Below are 24,438 nucleotides of genomic sequence, written 5' to 3'. Positions count from 1 at the left end.
AGAGGAGAAAGACTTAATATAACCCACCTTTTTTGTTTTCTCCAATGTGAATGGTGAAGTTTGTAATTTTTCAGGCCACAAGTCTTTTTATTTCCACAATGAATATTTGCTTGTGGTAGCTCATTATTCCTTTAGGCTTCCTCCCGCACTCGCGTTCATTCTCAACATCTGTAATTGTCTTGTATCTTTCTTGTAAATGTAAGCCTATGCTCGTGATGGAGTGGTATCAGAGCAACGGAAATGCTGATGTCCTGACTTTCAAAGAGAGAGACAAAATACACCTCCGTGGTGGGCACGTTTCGCTTCTATTACGCAACACTCCCGTACAGTGTGCACCCGCCTTTAGGTAGTTTTCACACTTTGTTCGTTTCAGGGGTCTGAATGTGGTTCATGTGAATTTTGGCCCATATGTGAACACACCAAACAATCTCAGACCCTTTTAAAGTGGACTGAACCGAGACCCTCTCGGGAGGTGGTCTGAGTACGGTTCGCTTGCAGCCTACTAATAAAGTGCATTGTGAACAAAAAGCGGCTCCGGGCTCACTTGATTTTCCCATTAGTGTAACGTCAAACATGTTTGGCTCTGACAGGCTACGGTACACAAGTAATGCTGATGAAAACTATTTAACTCCTCACTAAACAAACTTTATTTCATCTGTGTTCTGTGTAAATGAAGACTCAAGGGATTACATTAGGAATATATTACTATTGTTTTCATTGAATGTGTGTTGCCCGAGACTGTCAGTAGATCAAATCATTATCAGTCGTGTTTTTATATATATATATAAAAATGGATTGCAGTCAGTTGAATGCATTACTTTGTATAAAAAATTAATAAAAACCCAGACCCCTTTAAGTGGACCAAGTGAAAAAGGACCCAGTTCACACTGTCTGAGCTTGTACATGGTTCAGATCTCTTTTTGATCCACTTTACCAGTCATGAGGTCTCAGTCCTTTTTGCATTCACACTTTGTGTAATTTTGGGATTGAGCCCACTTTAAAAATATAGTATTTCTTATAATTATAATGATTAGGGCTATATTTAATGTTAAGAGTACAAATGGCTCTACATATGAACTTCTAAGATAATATAAACATGCTTAATGCTCTCAAAACAAATAAGCATCATAAGAACAGGTGTCTATGTTCAATAAAAAATATTTTATTGATCTTTGGCATCAATATTATGCCATTCTGTATTATAACATATTGTTTATAAATTAAAAGAGAAAAGTAATGCATCAGAGCTGAATGCATTGTATTTTTATATAAAACAAATACTGGATTTAAAAGCAAAGATTAACATTAAATCATGGTAGATTAATCTTATTAACGACAAACAACAAGATTAATCACAATTAACATTTAAATCTACTGACAGCCTCAGGTTGCTTCAATTCCTATGAAACGATTTCTAAACTTTCATGCAGCTTTTTAAGACCTCTTTAAGCATCTTAATTTTGAGACATTTGAGTTCCTTTCGTGAGCAGTGTCCAATAGTTTAATATGCTTCTAACGCGGTCATCTCCATAGAAACAAAACAAGCAGCTTGTCGTGTCACTCCCATGCTCAAATTGTTATTTCCTATGTACGGGAACCTGTCAGGGCCAAACATGTTTGGCATTACACAAATGAGAAAATCAAGTGAGCCCAGAGCGCTTTTTGTTCACCCGAGATCCAGCGAACTGCGCTCAGACCTCTAAAATGAACCAAGTGTGAAAACACCCTTAAATGGCGAGAGCAACTGTGACATCACAGAGCATGATGGGTAACAGCAGTGGCATAACTACAGGGAGGGCAGGGTGGATAGCTTCCCTTGGGCCCTTCTCACCCCGGACACCAGGGCTGCGGTCCACCCTGTCCTACCTGTAGTTACGCCACTGCTGCTATCCACTGGCCAAATTCATCTGTCAATAACTATCGTCTTGTGAAAAAAGTAAAACTGCAAAAACAAGCAGGTGGACTAACACATAATTTGTGCCTTCACTTGTTAAAATCTTTAATGCTTGTCTGAACATGTAATCTCACAAAATAATTATACATAAAGTCTTGTTGTTAATATCTTAACAATAATATACTTACAGCTAGTCATTCATGCATCAAAACACTTTCATCAAATGATTTCTGATTATTTTTTACATCACACAGATTTGTTTTTTAAATTAACAACATCAAAAAACTTGTGAAAACTGATTCACCCTGATAACTGTGGTAAACAATTGAAAACTGAAATAAAAGAAACAAAATAAGACACCAAAAATGCAAACTTGGTTCCCTCTTTGTGACACAAAAATGAAAGATTTCTGTGTCGCATTAAAAAGCCTTTACTTTCCAAGTACATCTGGCACATGTTGGTGCACATGTGATTGGTATGAGGAATGAACCTGGTTTATTGTTAGACATGGTATAATTGTGCAATCAGTAACCTGAAAATATTAACATTGTGATCAGATGATCCATGACTGGTTACAGTACAAATTCATCTTGAAAAAGAAAAACTCAACATACTTTGAGTTCACACAGGTCCTGAAGTGGAAAAGGGATGAAGGCTTACAGATCCTGTACATCCATTCCTGTTATGTTGGCATTGGATCTGGGATTTTGCTGTAGTGTAGCCATTGAACAGAGACAACATGAATAATGACAGAGCTAAGCAAGAATTTAAAGGACAAAACTTCAAATATAGACAAACAAAAAATGAAAATGAAGAAGCTGCATTGCCATTTCAATGAAGTGATACTGTAGCACTTAACATGATTATTGCTTATACTTTATACTCTCTTCACCACATCTGCAATGAAATGGTTTGTTCAGTCCTAAAGTCCCTTATCCTATATAAATAATACAATATTATTCTATAGTTCACAGTTTCTACTGTACAAAGCCACTGTGTGTCGTCCAGGGTGGAAATCTGATAGTGATGACATCAGGACCAGGCTTCATATTAGTCTACACTTTCGCAATAAGGCAAAACAAGCGTTTACTGCTGCAAGCTGGTTATCTGTGTATGAAAACAGAATGCATATCTAATTGTATTGATGCCTCTGGGCTTTCCTCTATTCCCGAAATCTCACATTACCATCAGTAGTGCTAATCAACCAGCAAAGGTGCTGCACAAAACACACATGTATTTCACAGTGTTCAATGCCCCTTGTTAAGTGTGCATGTGGGAAAAAAATGAAAACAATTTTTTTTTTTGTTCAAAGAGGGATTTTGAAAGGGGAGAATTCAGCTGCTGATAAAGGTCAGATGTGGAAACAATCTGTATGTAAAGACTTTTAACGCGGTGTCTGGTAGGGAGTCTGTTTGTCTCCCGTTTCACATAAACTTCATAACAAAAACATGTCAGAAAGGCACAATTACTTCAAAAAGAGTAGTTTTCTTTGTTTTTATTTATTTATGTAATTATATCTAATAGCTCGATGGCGCCACTGAGAAGAGGAGAGAACCAAACGTGCAGGCGGCTGTGTAAACTGTCATTTATGCCGCTGAGTTGCTTTACCGAAAGCCCCGGTCATATCGGCGGGTTGTGATCGGCGAATGCTTCTAATGTGTGTTCACTGGCACGAAATGGTGTACGAAGTCCCCTTTGGTGCATGTTTTGAGAATGAGCGATCACAGCTTCTCTCCATCCAATAACTCCTGCAACTCTTGCTGGATGTCCTCAGGAAGCTCCAGGCCTGGAAGGTCCTCCAGAGGGATCTCCTGGGTGGGCATCTCCAGCGGGGGAAGCTGGGGGATGGGAATGTCCTTGGCCTTGCGCTCCTCACCTGGCTGCGGAAGAACCCACAGCTCTGACCTGTCCACGAAGTCTGCATCGACATAGGGCTCTTTCTTCAGCCGTGAGTTCTCTGCACGCAAATTCTCATTCTCCTGTTTCAGACGCTCGTTCTCGGACACCAGACGGTCCACAAGTTTGCGCAGGTCCTTGATGGTGGTCTGCTGCTCTTCCAAACGAGTTTTATCATCTTTCTGTGCTTTACTGCCAGAGCATGGCTCTAGGGTGGTGCTTTTGTTCTTCAGGAGGTACAGCCAGGTGTCGGATTCACGATCAGATGCTTGGGGTATGTCTAGAGCAGGTGTGCCCGACTGGAGGTGGCGGCGAGGGGTCTGGTCTGAGGAAGGGACGTGCTGGAGGGTCCTGGGCTTGTCCTCTCGTTTTGCTTGCTTCCATCGCTCCTCGATCAGCATCTGCTGCTTCACGTGACTTTCCCTCTGGAGCTCCAGAGACAGGCAAGCCTTTGTAATAAACAAGCATTCAAATATCTCAGGAACTAATAATCAGGCTGAAGAAATTTTCATACATAAACAGGCTGAACACACTAGGTGCATAATATATTCATCTGGCTGATATGGTCGTCTTGGACTTATACCGGCACCTAGCAGTGTTGATGCAGTTTCACACAAAAGTAAAAGATTTTGGTAAGAAATATGATTTACCCTGTTTACGTGCACTTAAGTAAATGGCTTACTCCGTAATTACTCCGGGGTTTTGCAAAACGCGGTGTTCTGTAAAAAGTCATGTAAACGTGAATGCTGTTTTCCTTATGCTGTTTAAGGGATTAAGAGAAAACAGTTTAACAAATCTATGTTTCTGCTAGATTACATGTGGCCATGTAAACATATAAACTGTGTTCTTACAGGTTTTTGAAGAGTGCGCATGTACGTACAGTATGCACTCAAGTGCGCCTGGGGAATCCCGGAGTATGACGTAAGAGGGAAATCCCACTATAGCAGCGCAATACCGCGCATATTGCATTGGAAAGTTAAGGAAACAAACACAGCAGCTTCTGTGGGACATCTGTAAATGAAGCAAAGCAAAGGATAATAAAAAATGGCGAAGACGTCCTCAGATGCCATGTTCGTTATTTACCCCAACTTCACACTGAAATTACGCTGCTGTTGAGAAAGCTGCTTTTCTGACTGAGCTGCATGAATAAGAGAATAAAGAGAAAGCAGTGAACACAGTGCATGTAAATGCAAACACTTTCACGTCTTAAGCAGCTTTCTCGCAATAAATAGCTTTCTGGTGTCCATGAAAACAAGCTCATTCAAGGAATGCAGTGTTTGTGGTCTTCATTTTGAGTCTCTGTCAAGCAAGTGTACATTATTTTAAACATATTTTTCAAAAGTGCTATTTATTCCTTTTTGTTTAAAACTTTCTTAATGAGAAAAGATTATTGGGTGCACCTTAAATTTATATTGCAGAATATAATCAGAAATAATTATATTGCAATAAAAATGTCAGTAAATTAGTAAAAGAGCACATTTTGTATTGATTTACAAGATACGTAAGAATTTGCTGAGGAGAAATGCCAACATTGTGTATCTTTAAAGTAGTAATGTCATAAGTACCGGTCTTTAGATACCAAGTTGATACTAAAATTAAAAAAAAAGATGTTACAATACCAGTGTTTCTGCAGTACTGGTAGTACCGATCAATTCGATCCCAGCACGCTGCCTGACAGACACATGAATGTTTTCAAATGCTCACACACTTATTTGAGCATGTGTTCTACTGCCCCTTTTACACTGAAATGGACAATTAATCAAATTAAAATATTGATATGTCCTAGTGTTATTGCGAAAGACTGCAATCTTAGTCTGCATGAGCTGCGTGCTTTAAATGAATGTATAAATCTGACCGCTTATATACTGGAAAATCCACAGACATTGAGAATCATTCATTTTGTATGAGATGACAAAGCAGAGCACTAAGCCACTGTGAAGTGCATATTACATGTAGACCAGGGGTAGCCAACCCTGCTCCTGGAGAGCTACCTTCCTGCAGAGTTTAGATCCAACCCTAATCAACCACACATGAACCAGCTTATCAAGGTCTTCAGGATTACTCGAAAATGACAGGCAGGTGTGTTGTAGCTAAACTCTGCAGGAAGGTAGCTCTCCAGGAGCAGGGTTGGTCACCCCTGATGTAGACTATATACAGTTGAAGTCAGAAGTTTACATACACTTAGGTTGAAGTCATTAAAACACATGTTTTAACCACTCCACAGATTTAATATTAGCAAACTATAGTTTTGGCAAGTCGTTTAAGACATCCGCACAAGTAATTTTTCCAACGATTGTTTACAGAGAGATTGTTTCACTTTTAATTCACTATATCACAATGGGTCAGTCGGAAGTTTACATACACTAAATTAACTGTGCCTTTAAGCAGCTTGGAAAATTCCAGAAAATTATGTCTTTAGGCAATTAACCAAAATCAAAAGAAATCAGCCAAGACTTCAGAAAAAAAATTGTGGTCCTCCACAAGTCTGGTTCATCCTTGGGAGCAATTTCCAAATGCCTGAATGTACCACGTTCATCTGTACAATAGTACACAAGTACAAACACCATGGGACCACGCAGCCATCATACCACTCAGGAAGAAGCAGCATTCTGTCTCTTAGAGATTAATGTAGTTTGGTGCAAAAAGTGCAAATCAATCCCAGAACAACAGCAAAGGACATTGTGAAGATGCTGGAGGAAACAGGTAGACAAGTATCTATATCCACAGTAAAACGAGTCCTACATCAACATAACTTGAAAGGCTGCTTAGCAAGGAAGAAGCCACTGCTCTAAAACCAACCTAAGACCCAGAGGGCAGTTTGCAAGTGCACATGGGGACAAAGATCTTACTTTTTGGAGAAATGTCCTTTGGTCTGATGAAACAAAAATTTAACTGTTTGGCCATAATGACCATCGTTATGTTAAAAAGGGTGAGGCTTGCAAGCCGAAGAACACCATCTCAACCGTGAAGCATGCCTACAAACCTGACTCAGTTACACCAGTTCTGTCTGAAGGAATTGGACAAAATTCCAGCAACTTATTGTGAGAAGCTTGTGGAAGGCTACCAAAATGTTTGACCCAAGTTAAACAGTTTAAAGGCAATGCTACCAAATACTAACAAAGTGTATATAAACTTCTGACCCACTGGGAATGTGATGACAGAAATAAAAGCTGAAATAAATAATTCTCTCTACTATTATTCAGAAATTTCACATTCTTAAAATAAAGTAGTGATCCTAACTGACCCAAGACAGGGAATGTTTTCTATGATTAAATCAGGAATTGTGAAAAACTGAGTTTAAATGTATTTGGGTAAGGTACATGTAAACTGATATATTTTTATAATTAAATCACAGCCTTTGTGCTTTAATGATCATACTGGGCCATGTAGTGAATGGTCTATCCAGACAAGCAAAGCTTTCGTCAAAAAGAAACGTAAAAATAAAAGCTCACGTCAAAATAATAGTATGATTCAAAATAAAGCCAAATGCCTGAAATAGATTTTTGCTATGTATCGAAATTGTTATTGAGAACCTTGATTACACTGGTATCGGTAACAACTTCAGAATTGTTGGTATTGTGACAGCACTAGTTTAAATAAAACAATATTTCAAAGGGAAAAAATTAAACATACAGCCTAAAAAGAGGGAACATCTGAGCATACCTGTTCACACTCTGTCAGCTTCATGGCCTCCTTGAGAAGTTCTGTGACATGGAGAAAGCACAGGTTAAGGCATAATCTTCTGCCGCCAGAGTTTAGCCTTGAACTAAACCAGGTTTAATTAAAAACACTATAAAAAGGAATAATTCACCCAAAAGTGAAAATCCTGTCATAATTTATTCAACCTTGCATTGTTCTAAACCCATATTACTTTTTTTTTACTTCCTTAGAACACAAAACATGTTATTTAGCAGCATGTCCTGTCTGCTGCTTTCCATAGAATGCAAGTGAATAGGGATGGATGCAGTAGAGAGAGAAAAAAAAAGAAGAAAATCTGCATTTCCATACAATTCCAAATACATACAATTTATTACACTGTATTACAATAAAATATAGAAATGTAATACATTTTTAACTGATGATCTTCACCTCCACTGCAGCAAGACAGCATCCATCACCATCCACTTTTATTGTATGGTAAATGAACATTCCGCTAAACATCTTCTTTTGTGTTACTTGGGGGAAAGAAAAAAAAAAAGATGTATTTGGGCTAACTATTCTTTAAATTATGGAGTTAAGTCATAAATTGAACTTAATCTTTGTCTGGTGAACTATTGTGTTAGCTATTGTGGGCTACTTTACAAAATATTCCACAGGAAAGATAACAAAATAGAAAAAGTGGCTGCAAGACCATCTCAAGGGAACCAAAACATGGACAAACCTGCAGCTTTTCTGTGGCAGGAGATGGCATCTTCAAACTTCCCTGCGGCCAGTAAGCGGTCCGCTTTCCGACACTGTTGATGGGCCTTAGAGAGAGAGGGAAGATATATTCAACTATATTACCCCATCATCCCGTTTTAGACATGTGTAAAATCAAACTTATGACACTACAGGTAATCAATTACCTTCATCTAGAATGCTTTCCCTGAATGTGCAACTGTGTTTAATGTAAGTTTAATGTAACCAAAGCACACTTTAATAGTGTAACAGGGGGGTTCCTGAAGTAAACATCCCATTTATTTTTTCCATAAGTGAATACGTTTTTACTTTTAATTATAATAAAACCTTAAAGGGATGGTTCACCTAATTCTCTCATCAATTACTCACCCTCATGCCATCCCAGATTAGTATGACTTTTTTCTTCTGCAGAACACAAATTAAGATTTTTAGATGAATATTTCAGCTATGTAGGTCCATATAATACAAGTAAAAAAAAATCACAAAGGCAGCCTAAAAGTTATCAATATGACTCCAGTGTTTTAACTCATATCTTCTGAAGTGATATTATAGGTGTGGGTGAGAAACAGATCAATATATTAGCCATTACAGCTTGAAATCATTTCCCCTGCTCAGTAGGGGACAATATGCATGAAGAATGTTAATCACGAGTCTTGTAAGACATGTTACATGTTAAGCACTGTGGTCTCAGGAGACACATTGTTTTGTTTCTGCCCCTGTACGCAGGAGGGTAATGACTAGAGATGCACCGATCGACCGGCCAGGGACCGGAATTAGCCGATTTTCCGCATGCTCGGCCCGGATCGGTAAACGGCCGGTCAGCCTCACGTCTTTCCGATTCCAAGCCGGTCCGTTTTGTTGCCAGCGGCGAGGCAATAACGTCACAGCCGCATGTAAAAATGTCATTGGTGTGGGAGATCTTCACTGTGAGTGAAGAATGCATAAAGTTCGAAATGTGTCAAAGTAAACCGTGGGGGAACCACCACAATAACTTTCGGATCAACAAACCTAATTAGACATTTATAACACCATCACCCAGCTGAAAATGCTCATTTTAAAAAAGAAGCTAAAAAGTGAAAGCGGCTAAAGCTAGCCAGAGCTCAGAGCCAGCCACTAGTCAGCAACCTCTCCTATCATTCCTTGGTATGAGCAACGAAAATACCAAAGCTATTACGAGGAAAATTATGGAATTCATGGCCCTGGATGACCAGCTGTTCTCCATAGTTGAGGACAGAGGCTTCAGAAATCTGATAAATTTCCTCGATACAGAGTTGGAGGTACTTTCCGACGTTGCGTTGCCCAAGTTGTTTAATCTCATGTCATGTAACACACGCATCCTGTTATCTGTCAACATTTGGGTACATCCAAATTGTGCCGTTGTGAGTTAACGTAATTTTTCCCACCATGTCCGATATTAAAATCAGTGCGACACACATTGCAAAAGGCGTGGGCATTGTCGATATGACTTCGGGATATGAAATTCAATTCTTCCATCCAGCTGTTGTTAAATCTACATGTATATTTTGTTTTTTTCACCGGAGCATCAGCTGAGTCTTCTCCTCCCATCTACCAGTGATGCTCGATTTAACATCCCGTGTCTACTGCCTGCACAGATATCAACAGCGCAAATGGGTTGTGGATTGCCAGATTGAGGTCACAAATTATTAGAAATGTGTATGATGTGTCGATTGTGTGAGTAGGATGCGTTTCATTCAAGATCTGGCAACTGGACCACCTTGGAATAATATATTGATGTGATTATTCATATAACGTGGTTTGGGCCGTACAAATTACGGGAGTTTTTTTGGGAGAAATAACAAAACGGGAGACTCCCGGGAAAAACGGGAGTGTTGACAGGTATGCAAGCCGTTCCCGAAGCAGTGCTCAGCACAACTGATATTTGGACATCTAACGTAAGTTGAGCGTATTGGACACGAGTAATAAAGAGAAAAAGGTCCATTTATAAAAATAGTGGAAAATGACTTCTGTTATATAAAGCAACTCATTTGCAGTTAATTGTTATTTCTACCTCTTTCCAGTCACAGAGCACTTTATTTTGAGAGAAGATCCTGTAACTTAGTGCAGTTTGGGGGAAATTGTAATGTTTAATAATTTATTTTATTATGAAAATAAAATTTAGCATTGAAGAAAGGTAGATTTTGTTCATATATGTGGTCAATAATAGTTCTTAGAAAGAAAATCTGAATCGGAAAAAATCGGTATCGGCAGGTCACACTTGCAAAAAATCGGAACTCGAAATCGGCCAAGAAAATTGCAATCGGTGCATCTCTAGTAATGACCATAAAACCCACTTGACTTGACCAAAAACACAAGAAGAATGTGAAAGTGAAAGTGCAGCTTGACTGCGCAGGGAGAATTTAAACTTAAATATTGATCTGTTTCTAACACACACCAATCAAATCACTTCTGGAATTATTGATATAACCACTGGAGTATTATGAATTATTTTTTATGCTGATGTATGTGATTTGTGGAGCTTAAAAATTCTGGTCACCGTTCACTTGCATTGTATGGACCAAAAGATCTTGAGACATTCTTCTAAAAATCTTAATTTGTGTTCAGCAAAAGAAAAGTCACACACATCTGAGTTGGTATAAGTGTGAGTTAACAATTAGAGAATTTTCATTTTTGCTAAATTATTCCTTTAAAGACAGACCCACCAAAAGCTCCACCATAAGTGATTGTACATGCTTCTGCTGAAGCCATCAGTCTGTGTTAACTTTTTCATACTTGTAAAAATAAATAAACCATGCTTAATAGCAGAATGCCTGATGAAAAACTACAATACCCAAGATCCTGAGGGGAAACACTCCAACAATCAGAGAACCATGGCCAATAAGGTGTTGCAGTGACTTTTTTTGTGAAATGTGAAGCTTATAATTTTATAAAAGCACTTGTACTAACTTGTACTGAACCTTGAATAACTCTTTAAGGTTCTGCACTATTATTAGGTCACTTATAAAATGATCAAATTGGTGAGATTGACCACATTGACTCGTTTGTACAAATGTTCAGATTTCTTTGCCTCCATTGAGATGGAAAACAAATCCTGCTGGGATAACATGAATCATCATCAGGTTTAGCACAAACACTTGCAGTTCATGCCAGCTCAAGTGCATGTTGTCATTAGCAAAAGAGGGACATACAACATTTTAACAACTCTGAAATCCATATTCATTTTTGCTATTGTTAACTTTAGATGGATAATGATAATTTTCTAATTAAACTTTTCAAGTTGATATGCTGATATAATTTAAATGGGAAAGTGGTTGCAGACTTTTAGACCACCATTGTATGTCATTCTATGTTACACTGTTGTGAGACGTTGCACTACTCTAGTCCTTTATTTATTGTCATCATAATGTTCAAAAGAGATTAGAATAAATAGATCCTCCTTAAGGATTATCCAAATAAACCGTTTACAGTAGCATACTATCACTGAACTGACAGTTTCATAAATACTCAACATCCTCCGCATTGCTAGATAATCAATCACACATTCAGTCATATGTAGGTGAATCCACTTATTGTGTATGAATGTGTTTTAAATGTGATCATCTGGCAACAGTAAACAAACACTCATACTACATACAAACTAAAGAAAACACAACCAGTATGAAACATTCACAGCACGCTTAAACTAAAACAAAAAAATGGCTGGACGTGTTTCTAGACAGGTGGATGCCATCACATGTTTATTTTTATTCTGATAAGAGCTGAGACGCGGCTAAGTTAATAGCAGCTAGCATGCTAATGTGGCTTGTAAACAAACACTTACGAGGTTGAGAGGACAGTCCACCACCTCCATTCCTTCATCAACAACAGCCTCAACTACATGAGAGATCCGTACACGATCATTGGCACAATATGTGTCTTTATTCCGGGACCAGAGACTCTGGTATCACCGGACATTGATCCACAGCTACAATGTAAGCAAAAACAACAACTTCGACCTCCGTGACGTCAACGTCTCGTCACAGCAACGTGCGTGACGTAAAGATGTTGTTTCTTTTCGTCATTTCTTCAACCCAAATTACACGAAATCAAAGCACATTGGTAAATTACATATTTTTTTATTTTAAAATGTATCTCACTACGTGAAATCGTTTAAAGACGCACGACGATTCCTCTGTTATGATGTGATGCTATTTTCTTAACACTAGAGGGAGCGTTTGTCCTAGTAACTGATACTAACCTAAGTCCCTTTTGAGGCAAGTGAGTCCACTCGGCAGTCATCTTTGGAACGCTCCCGGGCAGATGTGTTCTATGTAAACAAGCAGCGTATAAGCACAGCTCGTACCTACTTGAACTGGGAATGACTGAAATCTCCGAAACGGTTTGTCTAGATTAAGATCAAATAACATATTAAAAATACAAATCTTACAACATTGTTCTTGATTAGCTCAGACCACATGGTAAGGCACATTGCTTTATAATATTTTCTATTTAAGGAAATGAGGGCATTACATTGACTCAATTAAAGCCTCTCTGAAACAAAAGCCAATAACAACTGTTAAAACATGTAATTTCTTAAATAGTTTCATGTAGATTTATATTATGCTCCCCCATAAATACTGTATTATAGGGTCTTGGATGTATTTGTTATATGCAATACTGATGCACAAATAAGAAAAAAGCTAACATGGTAATATTTCTTTTGACATGTACCATGTTAATAACATGTCTTGAGTTCCATGTAAATACTGTGGCACATGCATATAGTAATTAATCAGTACCATGATATAGGCCTACAGTCTATTAAAGTATCATGGTATTACCATCTGATCCCATCACTTTACCATATTTCTTGTAAGGGAACTATAAAGCAAACTTGAGATCAAATAAAATAATTCAAACTATTTTTACTTTATTTTATTTTAACATTATACATTAGTCATTTTACACAACAAATATGTCTCATGTGCCATGCAAACACTATGGCCACATAAATCACTATGTTTTTACTTCACTCAGATGGGACAAAAGACAACCAAACTGCTCATCAAAAAAGAAAAGAAAAATCTGTTGTATAAGATTGGACATAAAACAAAGATTCTGATAATAAACAGTGCATACACACAGCTTACATGTCCATTGGTTTGGAAATTCCTTGCACAACATCATTACCCACTCTTTCAAAAAGAGGGCAATTATGAGTCAGTGACATCATCAGCAGAAATACTTTGTTTTTGCTGGCAAGTGCCACTTGCTTTATTCAATAAATACTAATAGAGAGTAGAAGCGGATCAGAAACGGCCTCATGAGTCACAGCCTAAACACTGCACTAAAATACACTTACAGTACTCAGGGCCATCTGAGGTTAATGCAAATATCATACATGGAATCTTTGATCAGATTTTTTTGGTGCTTATTTTTGTGTAGTTTCACGAACTGTACATAGTATTCAGTATACAGTCAAATTGCATTACATTTCAGTAAAAAATAAATGCCAAAAGGGAAATTGTATAGCTCAGAGATTGCTCTTATAGAAGACTTAATGAGTTCTCGGTTGTATATTTATCGATTTTGTCACCGATGTTTCTAAAACTTCTTAGGAAACATAAAAATGAGTCAATTGTTGACATACAGTAAGAGTATAGAGCTATAAAAATGAATGTGAATAGCTCAGATCATTTGGTTTCAGAATAATTTTTTCAAATTGAGATATCTTACTATTGATTGCAGAATTTTTTCAAATTGAGATATCTGACTATTGATCGCAGAATTTAGAAACTTAGAATGTTTTTGCTAAGTTTTTGCACACAGTTTCACATCTTAATGTGCTGTCAGCACTAAGTTAATATTAATGGTATAAAATTAAGTAAAATGTACTTAACTTCATGACATAATAATGATTAAAGTCAGTGAGTAAATTTAACAAACGCTTTTGTAAAAACAGTAACTTTTACGTACCAATATGATATATATATATATATATATATATATATATATATATATATATATATATATATATATATATGGTAATTAAATAAATGTAGTAAAATTTAAAAAAATTTTTTTAGAACAAGTCATGTTTCGAATTTTCCTTACAAACACGTTTTTTCACATACCACATGACTTACGGGTGCCTCCCACAGGGGAGCTTAATGCATGCCATGTAGTCTATGAGACAACATCACCTTGCATTAATGGCAATAGTAACACAATATAGAGCTGTGCACACAGACTTCAACACTTGGTGAAAAAAAAAGGCCAGATGACGGTGGTAATCGCAAATATTTTTTTAACATAAATGAGTCATTTTGTAAAGATAACAAACAATTATAAATAATATTTACTTATAAGCTACAGCATTGGTTTTTACATGTCTGAATGCAGAATTTAATTAACGTTCTGAAGTTCATGCTTAAACTATCTTATTCAATGTAGAAAGTCCTGAACCTTTTCTGCTTTATTTTCTTCACCACAAAATTATATATTTAAAAAATAATTTCAATGCAGTTTGTAACAATTGTGGAATCGCTTCTGAAACTCTAGAAGTGACATGCAGCGACTGGGGTCTTTTCTTGAGAGAAACAGGAGACTTAAGTCTCCATTTGGTGTCCATTTAACCCCCATTACTGTCCAGAGTAACAACTGAGATGTCATTTGGTTTTGTTTTTTCTTATGGGTGCTTTATGGAATTTCAGCAGACATCTGAAAACTGAATTTAAGGGAATTTTCCACATAACATAATGGAAGTATTTTAACTATAGCTTCATGTTCATGATTCTCAACTCAGTCATGTTGAATATCAGTGTAAATGGCATATATTTATCAGCCACACCGCAAAGCTCTTACTGTTTTCTGTGCACTGTATCAAAAGGCAGGGCATAATGTTCACTGGAACACTGTGGGTGTCCATCGAGACAACAGACAAATGTGAATCAAATCATAACTCATTGAAAAAAAATGTGCCCGTTCATGTACAGCAGGCCACTAGCACAGAGTTGTCTTTGTTCTTTCCACTGAGGTGCAAAGTTAGCCTGCTTTTCTCCTTCAAAGTGATCCTGACTGCTGTGTATGTGTGGGCTTCATTGTAAACCTGTTTCATGCACTGCTAACTGGGACACAACACTTTATTTATTACATGAATCTCTTCTGAGCTGGGCTATTAGCAACAACGATGTACCCAACCAAAATGTATTTGGACACTTAAGACACTGCAAACGAATGATGCTAGACCTTTTCTCAGAATTAACTTCACTTCTCTGAGCCATTTTGCATTTACTTTCAAACAACTAGTGATGTTCAAACAGGTATCCTTGCCACCTACAATTACAGGTGTAGTTCATCACATTAAAGGTGCTGTAAGCAATTTGAGCAATTCTGGAACTTCCACAAGACTGAGCCGTTGAATTAGACACGCCCCTCTTTCCAAACTCCACCCTCCAAAGATACGGTTGTACTGTTGAGACCGTCACCGGTTTTGTCAAAAACAACAGTGCAAAAATAGCGCCCTGAATCAACTTAAGACTGAATCTGAATATAGCAGTTAACCTGAATGATTTTCTCCCCAATTTGGAATGCCCAATTCCCAATGCACTCTAAGTCCTCATGGAGGCGTAGTAAAACGCTTCTGAGACTGTCAATCCGCACATCCTATCACGTGGCTTGTTGAGCGCATTACCACAGAGACGTAGCGCGTGTGGAAGCTTCAAGCTATTCTCCATGGCATCCACGCACAACTCACCACGCCCCACCGAGAATGAGAACCACATTATAGCGACCACAAGGAGGTTAAACCAATGTGACTCTACTCAATTGGTTGCTTAGAAAGCCTGACTGGAGTCACTCAGCTGCGACTCCATGTGTGGTAGTAATCGTCAATACTCATTGAGCTACCCAGGCCCCCAGTCATATACTTTTAATAAAACAGCTAGAATAGTCCTCAAATCTGATTGGGCAAGCATGATTCCAAGAGTGCTGATATTTAGTATAACACATTACTGTTTGCATCACTCCGTTTGTCCAGGTTCGCAGTGTTCTAGACAGGCTGACCAGTCTGTGTGTTGCTTTGCAACATACAACAGTAAATCCTGCCTTGGCTTCTTTTGAAACTGTTTAAAAGTGTAAGTAACTTGATATTAACTATTAAACTAACAAATATCACACTCACATTCATGCTATTCGAATATCAGCACATGTTCACATTCAGTACAACAGCATTCTTGCTCATATAACATGGTTAACTGTCTTCATTTTGAACAGTATCTATTGTTTTATCATTGAAAACCTTCTTATGATTTATTCTTCTGAAAAGTATGCTGTGCTTTCTTTTGAATAAATGGTAACACTTTATGTTTATGTTCCCTTTGTTAAGGGTTTATAGTCATTTATAAATGCATTATAAATCATTCATGTGCAGCTATAACAGCATGAATAAAAGGGAGACTTGCAATACTTGTTTGATAGTGAGCATTTCATTCATAGCATATATCACATAAAAAAGTCTAATGGCCATTAAAACATAATGAACATTATAGACATAGGTTTCTAATTTCAGCAACTCCTTAATAAATTCACTTTACATTAAGGTACATTTTCATAGGTTACTAATGTTGAATAAGTGTCATTAAGTAATTGTAACATGAGGTACAATGGCTCACTATTTGGCAAGTATTGCATGAAAGTTAGTAGGATTAAGTAAGTTGAATAAGTATACTAAAGTAAGTAAGCTTGAATAAGTGTATGTATTAAGCATTTATAACATGTTAAAATGCTCATTAGGACAAGATACAACATTTTGAGTAAGAGTGACTATATATAAGTACATAACATGTGTATATAATAAGTGAATAAATGTATATATTAAGCATTCATAACATGTAAGTTAAAATGCTCACTATTTGGCAAGTATTGCATAAAAGTCACACTTATTATTCATGCTGTTATAAACACATATCAATGATTTATAATTAATTCATAAATACATTTTTGGTCATTAAGTAACACCGTTATAAACCCTTAGCAAAGGGAAGATTAATGAAATGTGTTACCAAGTAAATACTGTGCATTTTGATGTTTTATCTGTATATGCAATAACATTCATACAATTTAAATACTTCTTGGGGTCACTGTATGTGATATTCAGTAGCTAGGTGAAACATTGTAAAGTAACCCTAACACTGTTGTGGTATATGAAAACTGGTAAATGCTGCCTTCACAGGTAATGTAAGGAGGTAGAAGGGCATCAAGGCAAATTATGTAATTTAGCTTTATTAAATCATATTTTATGAATTCTACTCCCAAACCCCAACAATAAACCGAACCGTCAGTTGAGTCAAAATGTAATTTTGAGTCGGGCTCTGATTTTTCGAACAGGATTACTTCTTGGTTTAAACACGGGACTCACACACACTGCTAGCGCAACACAAATTCAATCACATCAAAGGAGAAGTTAAACACACTTGAGCCAATGAATAAGGTCTTTTGGGGATGGCGCTTGTCATGCTGGAATAGATGTATATTTTTCTGCGCACAGTAAGATATCTTACAATCCTTTGCATGCACTTCTGTGGTTGTTTGAAAAAAAAATTAAGCAGTGTTATATGTATTGTATATATTAAATACTTTTATCTTTATAATCCTAAAAGCTCAGTTTAATTTATTCTACAAAATAAAGCCTTCTAGATTATTGGACATGATGTTATGGTAGCTTGGAAGCCTGTCTGAAACCAATTTCCTTAAGGGGAACCTTCATACAGAAATGCTGATTGTGAAGTTATTGCCTAACTAAGCAACAAGGCTTTGGGTTTTGGATGCAGCCCGCATGTTTTTATTGTGCGTGTCAATCCCTGCACTTCCTAAAACAATGTTGCTCTTCTTCTGTCAGCACGTCACCAGCTGACAGCTGTGAGAGAGCGTGGCCAGTGTCCACTGGAATCTGAATGTAGGAGGACGAGCTGTCACCTCTTTCACCTGGCTCACGTCTGGCCTGAAAAGTAATGATGAGCCAGCCAAGCAATAGAAGACCCCCAGCTACTCAAGAGACAGGATGCTGCAACCCACACTCTCCCTGAGTCTGACTGCTGCTCCTTTGCCACTCTCTTTGTCCTCCGTGCTCTCCGCTGTCCTGGGACGAAGGATTCTGCTTAGAGTGGGTATTTTGGTCTGTCAACGTACAGCAGCGATTCCTATGTGCTTTTGGAGCTGTTGTATGGGGAATCCCACATAGCCTCCTACACAGTGTGCCCTAAAAGAGAAAGGGAATGTTGTGGGAGTTTCACAGGCCACCCCCCAACACACAATGGGAACCCCACAGAGAGCTAATGTGCCTGACAAATATTCTTATACATGTTAAACTAGTGGATAGCTCTCAGGCTTTACATCAGTGTCAGGTGTTTTGCTTTCTCACAGAGAAGCCATCTAGGTCAGTGGTTCTCAACTGGTTTTGCTTCAGGACCCAGATTTTACATGGGAAATTAAGTGACGACTCAACACAGTACCAAAATAGTTTGTAGCGCAAAGGTAAACAAAACATCAAAGGGTAATTTATACAATTTGGTGCCATTTTGATAAATGAAACATACTTTTATTTGTATCTTTATACTTCATCATTAAAGGGATATGTTTATGATTTTATCAGTCATACAGGTCAAGCTTAAATTCAGATGTCCATTGGGTTAGGTGGGCTGGTTCAGGGTGGGTAAAAAAAGGGTGGATATTCAGTGAGTAAAATTAGCCACTGAAGGAATGTGAAAGATATTCAGCAAACATATTTGTAAATTAAAGTGATGATTCTATTTAACACAAATATATTGGAATTATAAAATTAATTAATTTCCCATATGTTTCTCTCATAACAAGGTGGACATGTTATAATTGACAGCATATGACTAACATAATAAAACAAAATAATTAAACATTTAGAAATTCAATGAATTAACACTTATTTTTGTCAAAGATGTATAAGATGCAACATTGGGGACAATGCCGATCATGCCCATTTGGCACTGTAGGCGAGATCCACAAGCAGTATCTTGGCGCAAATAAATTTGTAATGTTGGTAGAAGCTTGCCAAATTAGGCACATGCACTCATCCTCGAAAACCATCCTCAAAACTACGCAAGGAAAAAAAATGGACTCAGACATTAAGCACAGGATCACTTGCAATGAGGATAAAAATGGTTTGTGCCTAGTGTAATGAATTATTAGTTACTCAGAACATGAAACCATTGAAATTCAAGATTCAATAGTGCATTTACATGAACTGTACAACGAAACACTGATACCTATCAAATTCTGACAATTACATTTTTGGAGTGATTATTTGCACTTGGTGTAAATAGCATCTGCCACACAGCATAGCTATTTCCACTCCAATAGTCTGGTGGAAACACATAAATTAAAGAGAAACTGCACCCTCCAGAGCCACTGCAATGGTGTAACTTGTAAAGATGGTGTGGGTGTGCTTTTCTTTTTCCATGCGGACGATGTGGATTCAATCCCCCCTTTTGTCCTAATTTTTCCCCATCCTGTTTCCTGTCTCCACTATGAATATTTCCTTTAATAGAACTCAAAGTGATTTGGCCATGTTGACAGTCCAGGAGTTAAGAAAAAGGGTTGATCCTGGTCAAATTAACCATGGTTTTACTATAGTAAAATTGTAGTAACCATGTTTTTGGTGGAAGCCATAGTTTTAATGCAATAAACCATGGTGTTACTACATTAATGTAGTGTCAGAATGGCACAATGTAACTTTTTGCCCTCTAGCAGTTGAAGCATAAAACTGCAAGTTACTTGTCGAGGAACATTGTTTTGGTAATTATGTGAGCTGGGCTTTGGCTCTGTTCTTCTGGTTTGAGGAGTGATCTGGTTACAGGTGATCATTTTATTAGAGTGAATGTCACTAAAGATAACAAAACTCCCCCCTAACCTCAAAATAAATAAATAGTGAAAGGAAGAAAAAGACGGTGTTCAAAAAAGTCTTATTAGCAGGTAAGTAGCATATCTTCAGCTGTTGTTTTAACTTATTGAAAGCAATTCTTTTAAAATAAATAATGTACAAAAGTCAGGCAATGATGACATTAGACATAACAATTGCTAGTCATATCAATCAGATAAAGTAAAATGGTGGAAACTATTATAACTTAGCTAGCATGCAAATAGATCAAGGTAGTAACTGGTTGAGAGATTGTGATGTTACCAGCCGAAAGTTATTTTTTTCCCATTGTCCTTCTTCGAAAATGAAATCAAGCACTGCAGTACTACAATGCATAACAAAATACCACATTAGCGTGACTAACACTATCTAACAAACTACCGTGCTAAGAGAGTTTCCTGGCTAACTATCGGTCCAATAAAATATCTTACATGTCAATCGAGAAAAACTCCATCTCTGGTTCGGTTTTAAAGCCTTTCAGATCCTGGAGTTGATTCATGTTTTATTACGGGTTCTATCGCTTTCCCTTTTTACTCGCAGACTCTTCTCGGTTCGTGGTTTCTTTATTTTGAAAACGGGTGATTCCCCAAAGGGTTGTCCTGTTGGTATTTGTTGTGGCTTCAAGCTTTCAGCTTTAAACTACTACCACACATATACAAGCGCTGTATAGCTGGACCTTCTTTTCTTTATTTACAGACATGATGTAAACACTCATGAATGACTGACGAAAGTATACAATATCCCGCCAGATCTGTCCTGCCAGCTCTAAAATATAAATCATTATTATAGGCTGACTATATTGAATCAGGGTAAGACAAATACATGGTTTGGAAGACAGATTGCTGGTCTACTTGCTCATTAATGTAATTTTGTTCATTTCTAAAAAAACAAAATTGTTTTTATATAGTGTAGATTTAATATAGTAAATATGTTTACTATGATTTTATTACAAAATACCATGGTAATTCCATGGTTACTGTAGTAAAACCATGGTTAATTTTTGAAAGGTAAGAGTAGGGTTAGGTTGAGGAGTAAGGGTTGGTTTAGGGTGTCTGTGGGACTCTAAATAAACACAATAATCACACTGCTATTTAATTAGGAGTACAAATACATTGCTCAAAAAAATTAAGGGAACACTTAAATCACACATTGGAATTCGATGAACTAAATATATTGAAGATCAAAATCTTTACTGTACATTGTGTAATTCGTTGAGAAAAAAATGACTTAACAACAGTCAATGGAAACCAAATTCACCAACCGATTGAGGGCTGGATTCAAACTCACACTGAAAATCAAAGTAAATAATTGAAATCACAGGCTGTTCCAACTCATATTGTGACACGGTAGTGTGTATGGCCCCCACATGCCTGTATGCACTCCCGACAATATCTGGGCATGCTCCTGATGAGACGGCGGATGGTGTCCTGGATCAGGGCATCAGTGAGCTCCTGGACAGTCTGTGGTGCTACTTGGCGATGTCGGATGCACCGAAACATAACATCCCAAATGTTTTCAATTGGATTCAGGTCTGGGAAACCAGTCAATGACATCAATGCCTTCATCATCCAGGAACTGCCTACACACTCTGGCCACATGAGGCCGGGCATTGTCCTGCACCAGGAGGAACCCAGGGCCACCTGCACCAGCGTAAGACCCGACAATGGGTCTGAGGTGTTCATCCCGGTACCTAACAGAAATCAGGATACCGCTGGCCAGCATGTGGAGGTCTGTGCGACCCAGACCATCACTGACCCACCGCCAAAGTGGTCATGCTGGATGATGTTGCAGGCAGCATAATGTTCACCAAGGCGTCTCCAGACTCTTTCATGTCTGTCACATGTGCTGCCAATTCTGGTGTTCTCTTGCGAATGCCAAACGTGCTGAACGGTGCTGGGCTGTGAGCACAGGTCCCACTAGAGTATGTTGGGCCCTCATGTCAGTCTGTTTCTGACAGTTTGGTCAGAAACATGCACACCAGTAGCCTGCTGGAGAGCTCCTGCTGTTCCTCCTAGCACAAAGGAGCAGATACCAGTCCTGCTGCTAGTTTGATGCCCTTCTACGGCCCTGTCCAGCTCTCCTCATGTAACGGCCCGTCACTTGGTATCTCCTCCATGCTCTTAAGACTATACTGGAAGACACAGCAAACCTTCTTGTGATGGCACGTATGGATGAGCCATCGGAGCTGGACTACCTGTGCAACCTGAATGGGTTGCAGGTACGGCCTCATGCTACCAGTGTGACAAGGACACTAGCAAAACACAAAACTAGAGAAGAATCATTCAGGAAGGATAAGGAGAGAGCGATTGTCTGTGGCCACCACCTTCAAAACTATTCCCTTTTTGGCAGTTGTCTTGATTTTGCCTCTCCAGTGCACCTGTTGTCACTTTCATTTGCACCAAAACAGGTGACATTGATTCACAATCGCTTAGGCTTCCTAACTGGGCAGATTGATATCCCTCAAGTTTAATTGACTTGGTGTTATACTGTGATGATTTCATGTTCCCTTCATTTTTTTGAGCAGTGTAGTATCTGCCACTATTTGCCCCAGGGTGCAAATAGCATCTACGCTACGCAAAGAAGATGCTTTTGGTTGCTACTTACACTTAGTGCAAATAGCCTCAGCCTTTAATTTATTGCACAAGTACAACAAATTAAAATGATTTAAATAATTTCAAATGTGACTTTTAGGCCCACTTTTTTTGCAAAATAACACCAAAGCATTAGGTTCTGGTGATTTCAAGAGCATTGTGAACTGTCTAAATTATTCAGACAGAATCACATGCTGATTCATGACATTTTGCTAGCATGCTTGAACAATTAATTGAGTGGTTCATTCACTAATTTTGTATCACTCATTTTGATTGTATAGATCCGATTCAACACAGCCCCACAGAGGATACCATAACAAGTTATCTGAGTGCACCGGATGCAGTATATTTGACACAGGTTTTGAAAATGCCCCCTAAGAGATTACACCATAAGTGGTCACCTATGTCTTCTAATCTGGGCACCCCACACCCCAAAATCTATATTAATATAAACTGCATAGGCTAAACAATATGCAGCATTTAGTGTTTGCTTTCTAAATGATTGCTTTTACAAAAATAAAAAGTAATGTAAACAGCTAATGGTAAAACTGTTTACGCAAAATCTGATAATCGCACCTACATTTTTGCCCATTAACCCAAATTCAGTTCTACTTGGTTGCTTTTTTATGTACAGTAGGCTACATATGTCTTGTGCTCATCTTTTTAAAACCAGAAAAAATTTGATGATTAAAAACTCTCAGAATTCTTGCATTGTCAGTTTTTTGATAGGTATCAGCATTTAGCTGTACATGTAAATGCATTCTTGACATTTGAATGTCAATGGTTTCATGCTCTCAGCAACCAATAATTTAATGCACAAAACACATTGTCATTGATACTCAGGACGAACCATTTTTATCCTCATTGCAACTGAACCTGTACTTAACGTTTGAGTCATATTTTTTTCCTTGCATAGTTTTGTTCATGGTGTTCGAAGATGAGTGCATGTGCCTAATTTTGCTAGCTTCTTCTAAATGACAAATTCGTTTGTGGCAAGATAACGTAGAGTTTGACTGAATGCACCGCCATTGACATCAACAACAAAAGTAATGGGAAGCCTTTTCTCCTCTCTACATAAATCTGTTATCCTTATTTATTTTGAGGTTTTTAAAATGTTTAAGGATGAAATACACACTATGCACTTGATAGGCTTGAAATGTAATCTTTTCAAATATCAGTCAATCAAACATAGGATTTAGGTTTAGGAGGGCAATTTGTTTTAAGCATTCATTGTCCAAAATTCTGATTATTGGAAAGGACTAAATTAATTCTGTCCTCAACATTAATATATATAAGAGTGGTGGTATAGTGGGCTAAAGCACATAACTGTTAATCAGAAGGTTGTTGGTTCGAACCCCACAGCCACCACAACCATTGTGCCCTTGAGCAAGGCACTTAACTCCAGGTTGCTCCTGGGGGATTGTTCCTGTAATAAGGCCTCTGTAAGTCGCTTTGGATAAAAACGTCTGCCAAATGCATAAATGTAAATGTAAATATTGTTATAAAAACATAAGACAGCTGTGTGAAGGTGAAGAGGTCAGAGGTCACTGTGATGTTGGTTATTTGGGACTGTTTCGGTGATGGCAGAGAGACAGTTATGATCGACACTTTTCAAGGGAGGGATGTGTCAAAATTCACTCCACTGATATATGAGTTTGTTTAGAGATGAGGTGCTTTATTTAGGTAATTAGGTACAGGAAGCCAAAATTGAGGCTTTATGTCTAAAAGGCATTATAAGTCAGTATAAGGCCTAC

General features: G+C 37.8%; 1 protein-coding gene across 1 annotated transcript; it reads right to left on the bottom strand.

The window, feature by feature from the left end:
* Positions 1-1,975: 1,975 nt before the first annotated feature.
* On the bottom strand, positions 1,976-12,165 carry LOC127633758 (nuclear receptor-binding factor 2-like). The gene is made up of 4 exons (XM_052113042.1): positions 11,988-12,165; positions 8,172-8,256; positions 7,454-7,494; positions 1,976-4,239 (listed from the first exon to the last, which is right to left on the bottom strand). Exons 1-4 carry the CDS (start codon positions 12,015-12,017, stop codon positions 3,616-3,618), a joined length of 780 nt encoding a protein of 259 aa, XP_051969002.1. The 5' UTR covers positions 12,018-12,165; the 3' UTR covers positions 1,976-3,615.
* Between the last annotated feature and the right edge of the window lie 12,273 nt (positions 12,166-24,438).

Source organism: Xyrauchen texanus, chromosome 40, assembly GCF_025860055.1.
Source record: "Xyrauchen texanus isolate HMW12.3.18 chromosome 40, RBS_HiC_50CHRs, whole genome shotgun sequence".
NCBI classification, from domain to species: Eukaryota; Metazoa; Chordata; class Actinopteri; order Cypriniformes; family Catostomidae; genus Xyrauchen; species Xyrauchen texanus.
The sequence above is the reverse complement of the archived record's forward strand: the minus strand, read 5'-3'. Positions and strand labels throughout refer to the sequence as shown.

Coding starts and splice junctions, on each gene's coding strand:
- LOC127633758 (XM_052113042.1), bottom strand. CDS start 12,017: ATGGAGGTGGTGGACTGTCCTCTCAACCTC. Junction 8,257..11,987: donor TGGACTGTCCTCTCAACCTC/GTAAGTGTTTGT, acceptor TCTCTCTCTAAG/GCCCATCAACAGTGTCGGAA. Junction 4,240..7,453: donor AGCTGACAGAGTGTGAACAG/GTATGCTCAGAT, acceptor TTTATTACAAAG/GCTTGCCTGTCTCTGGAGCT.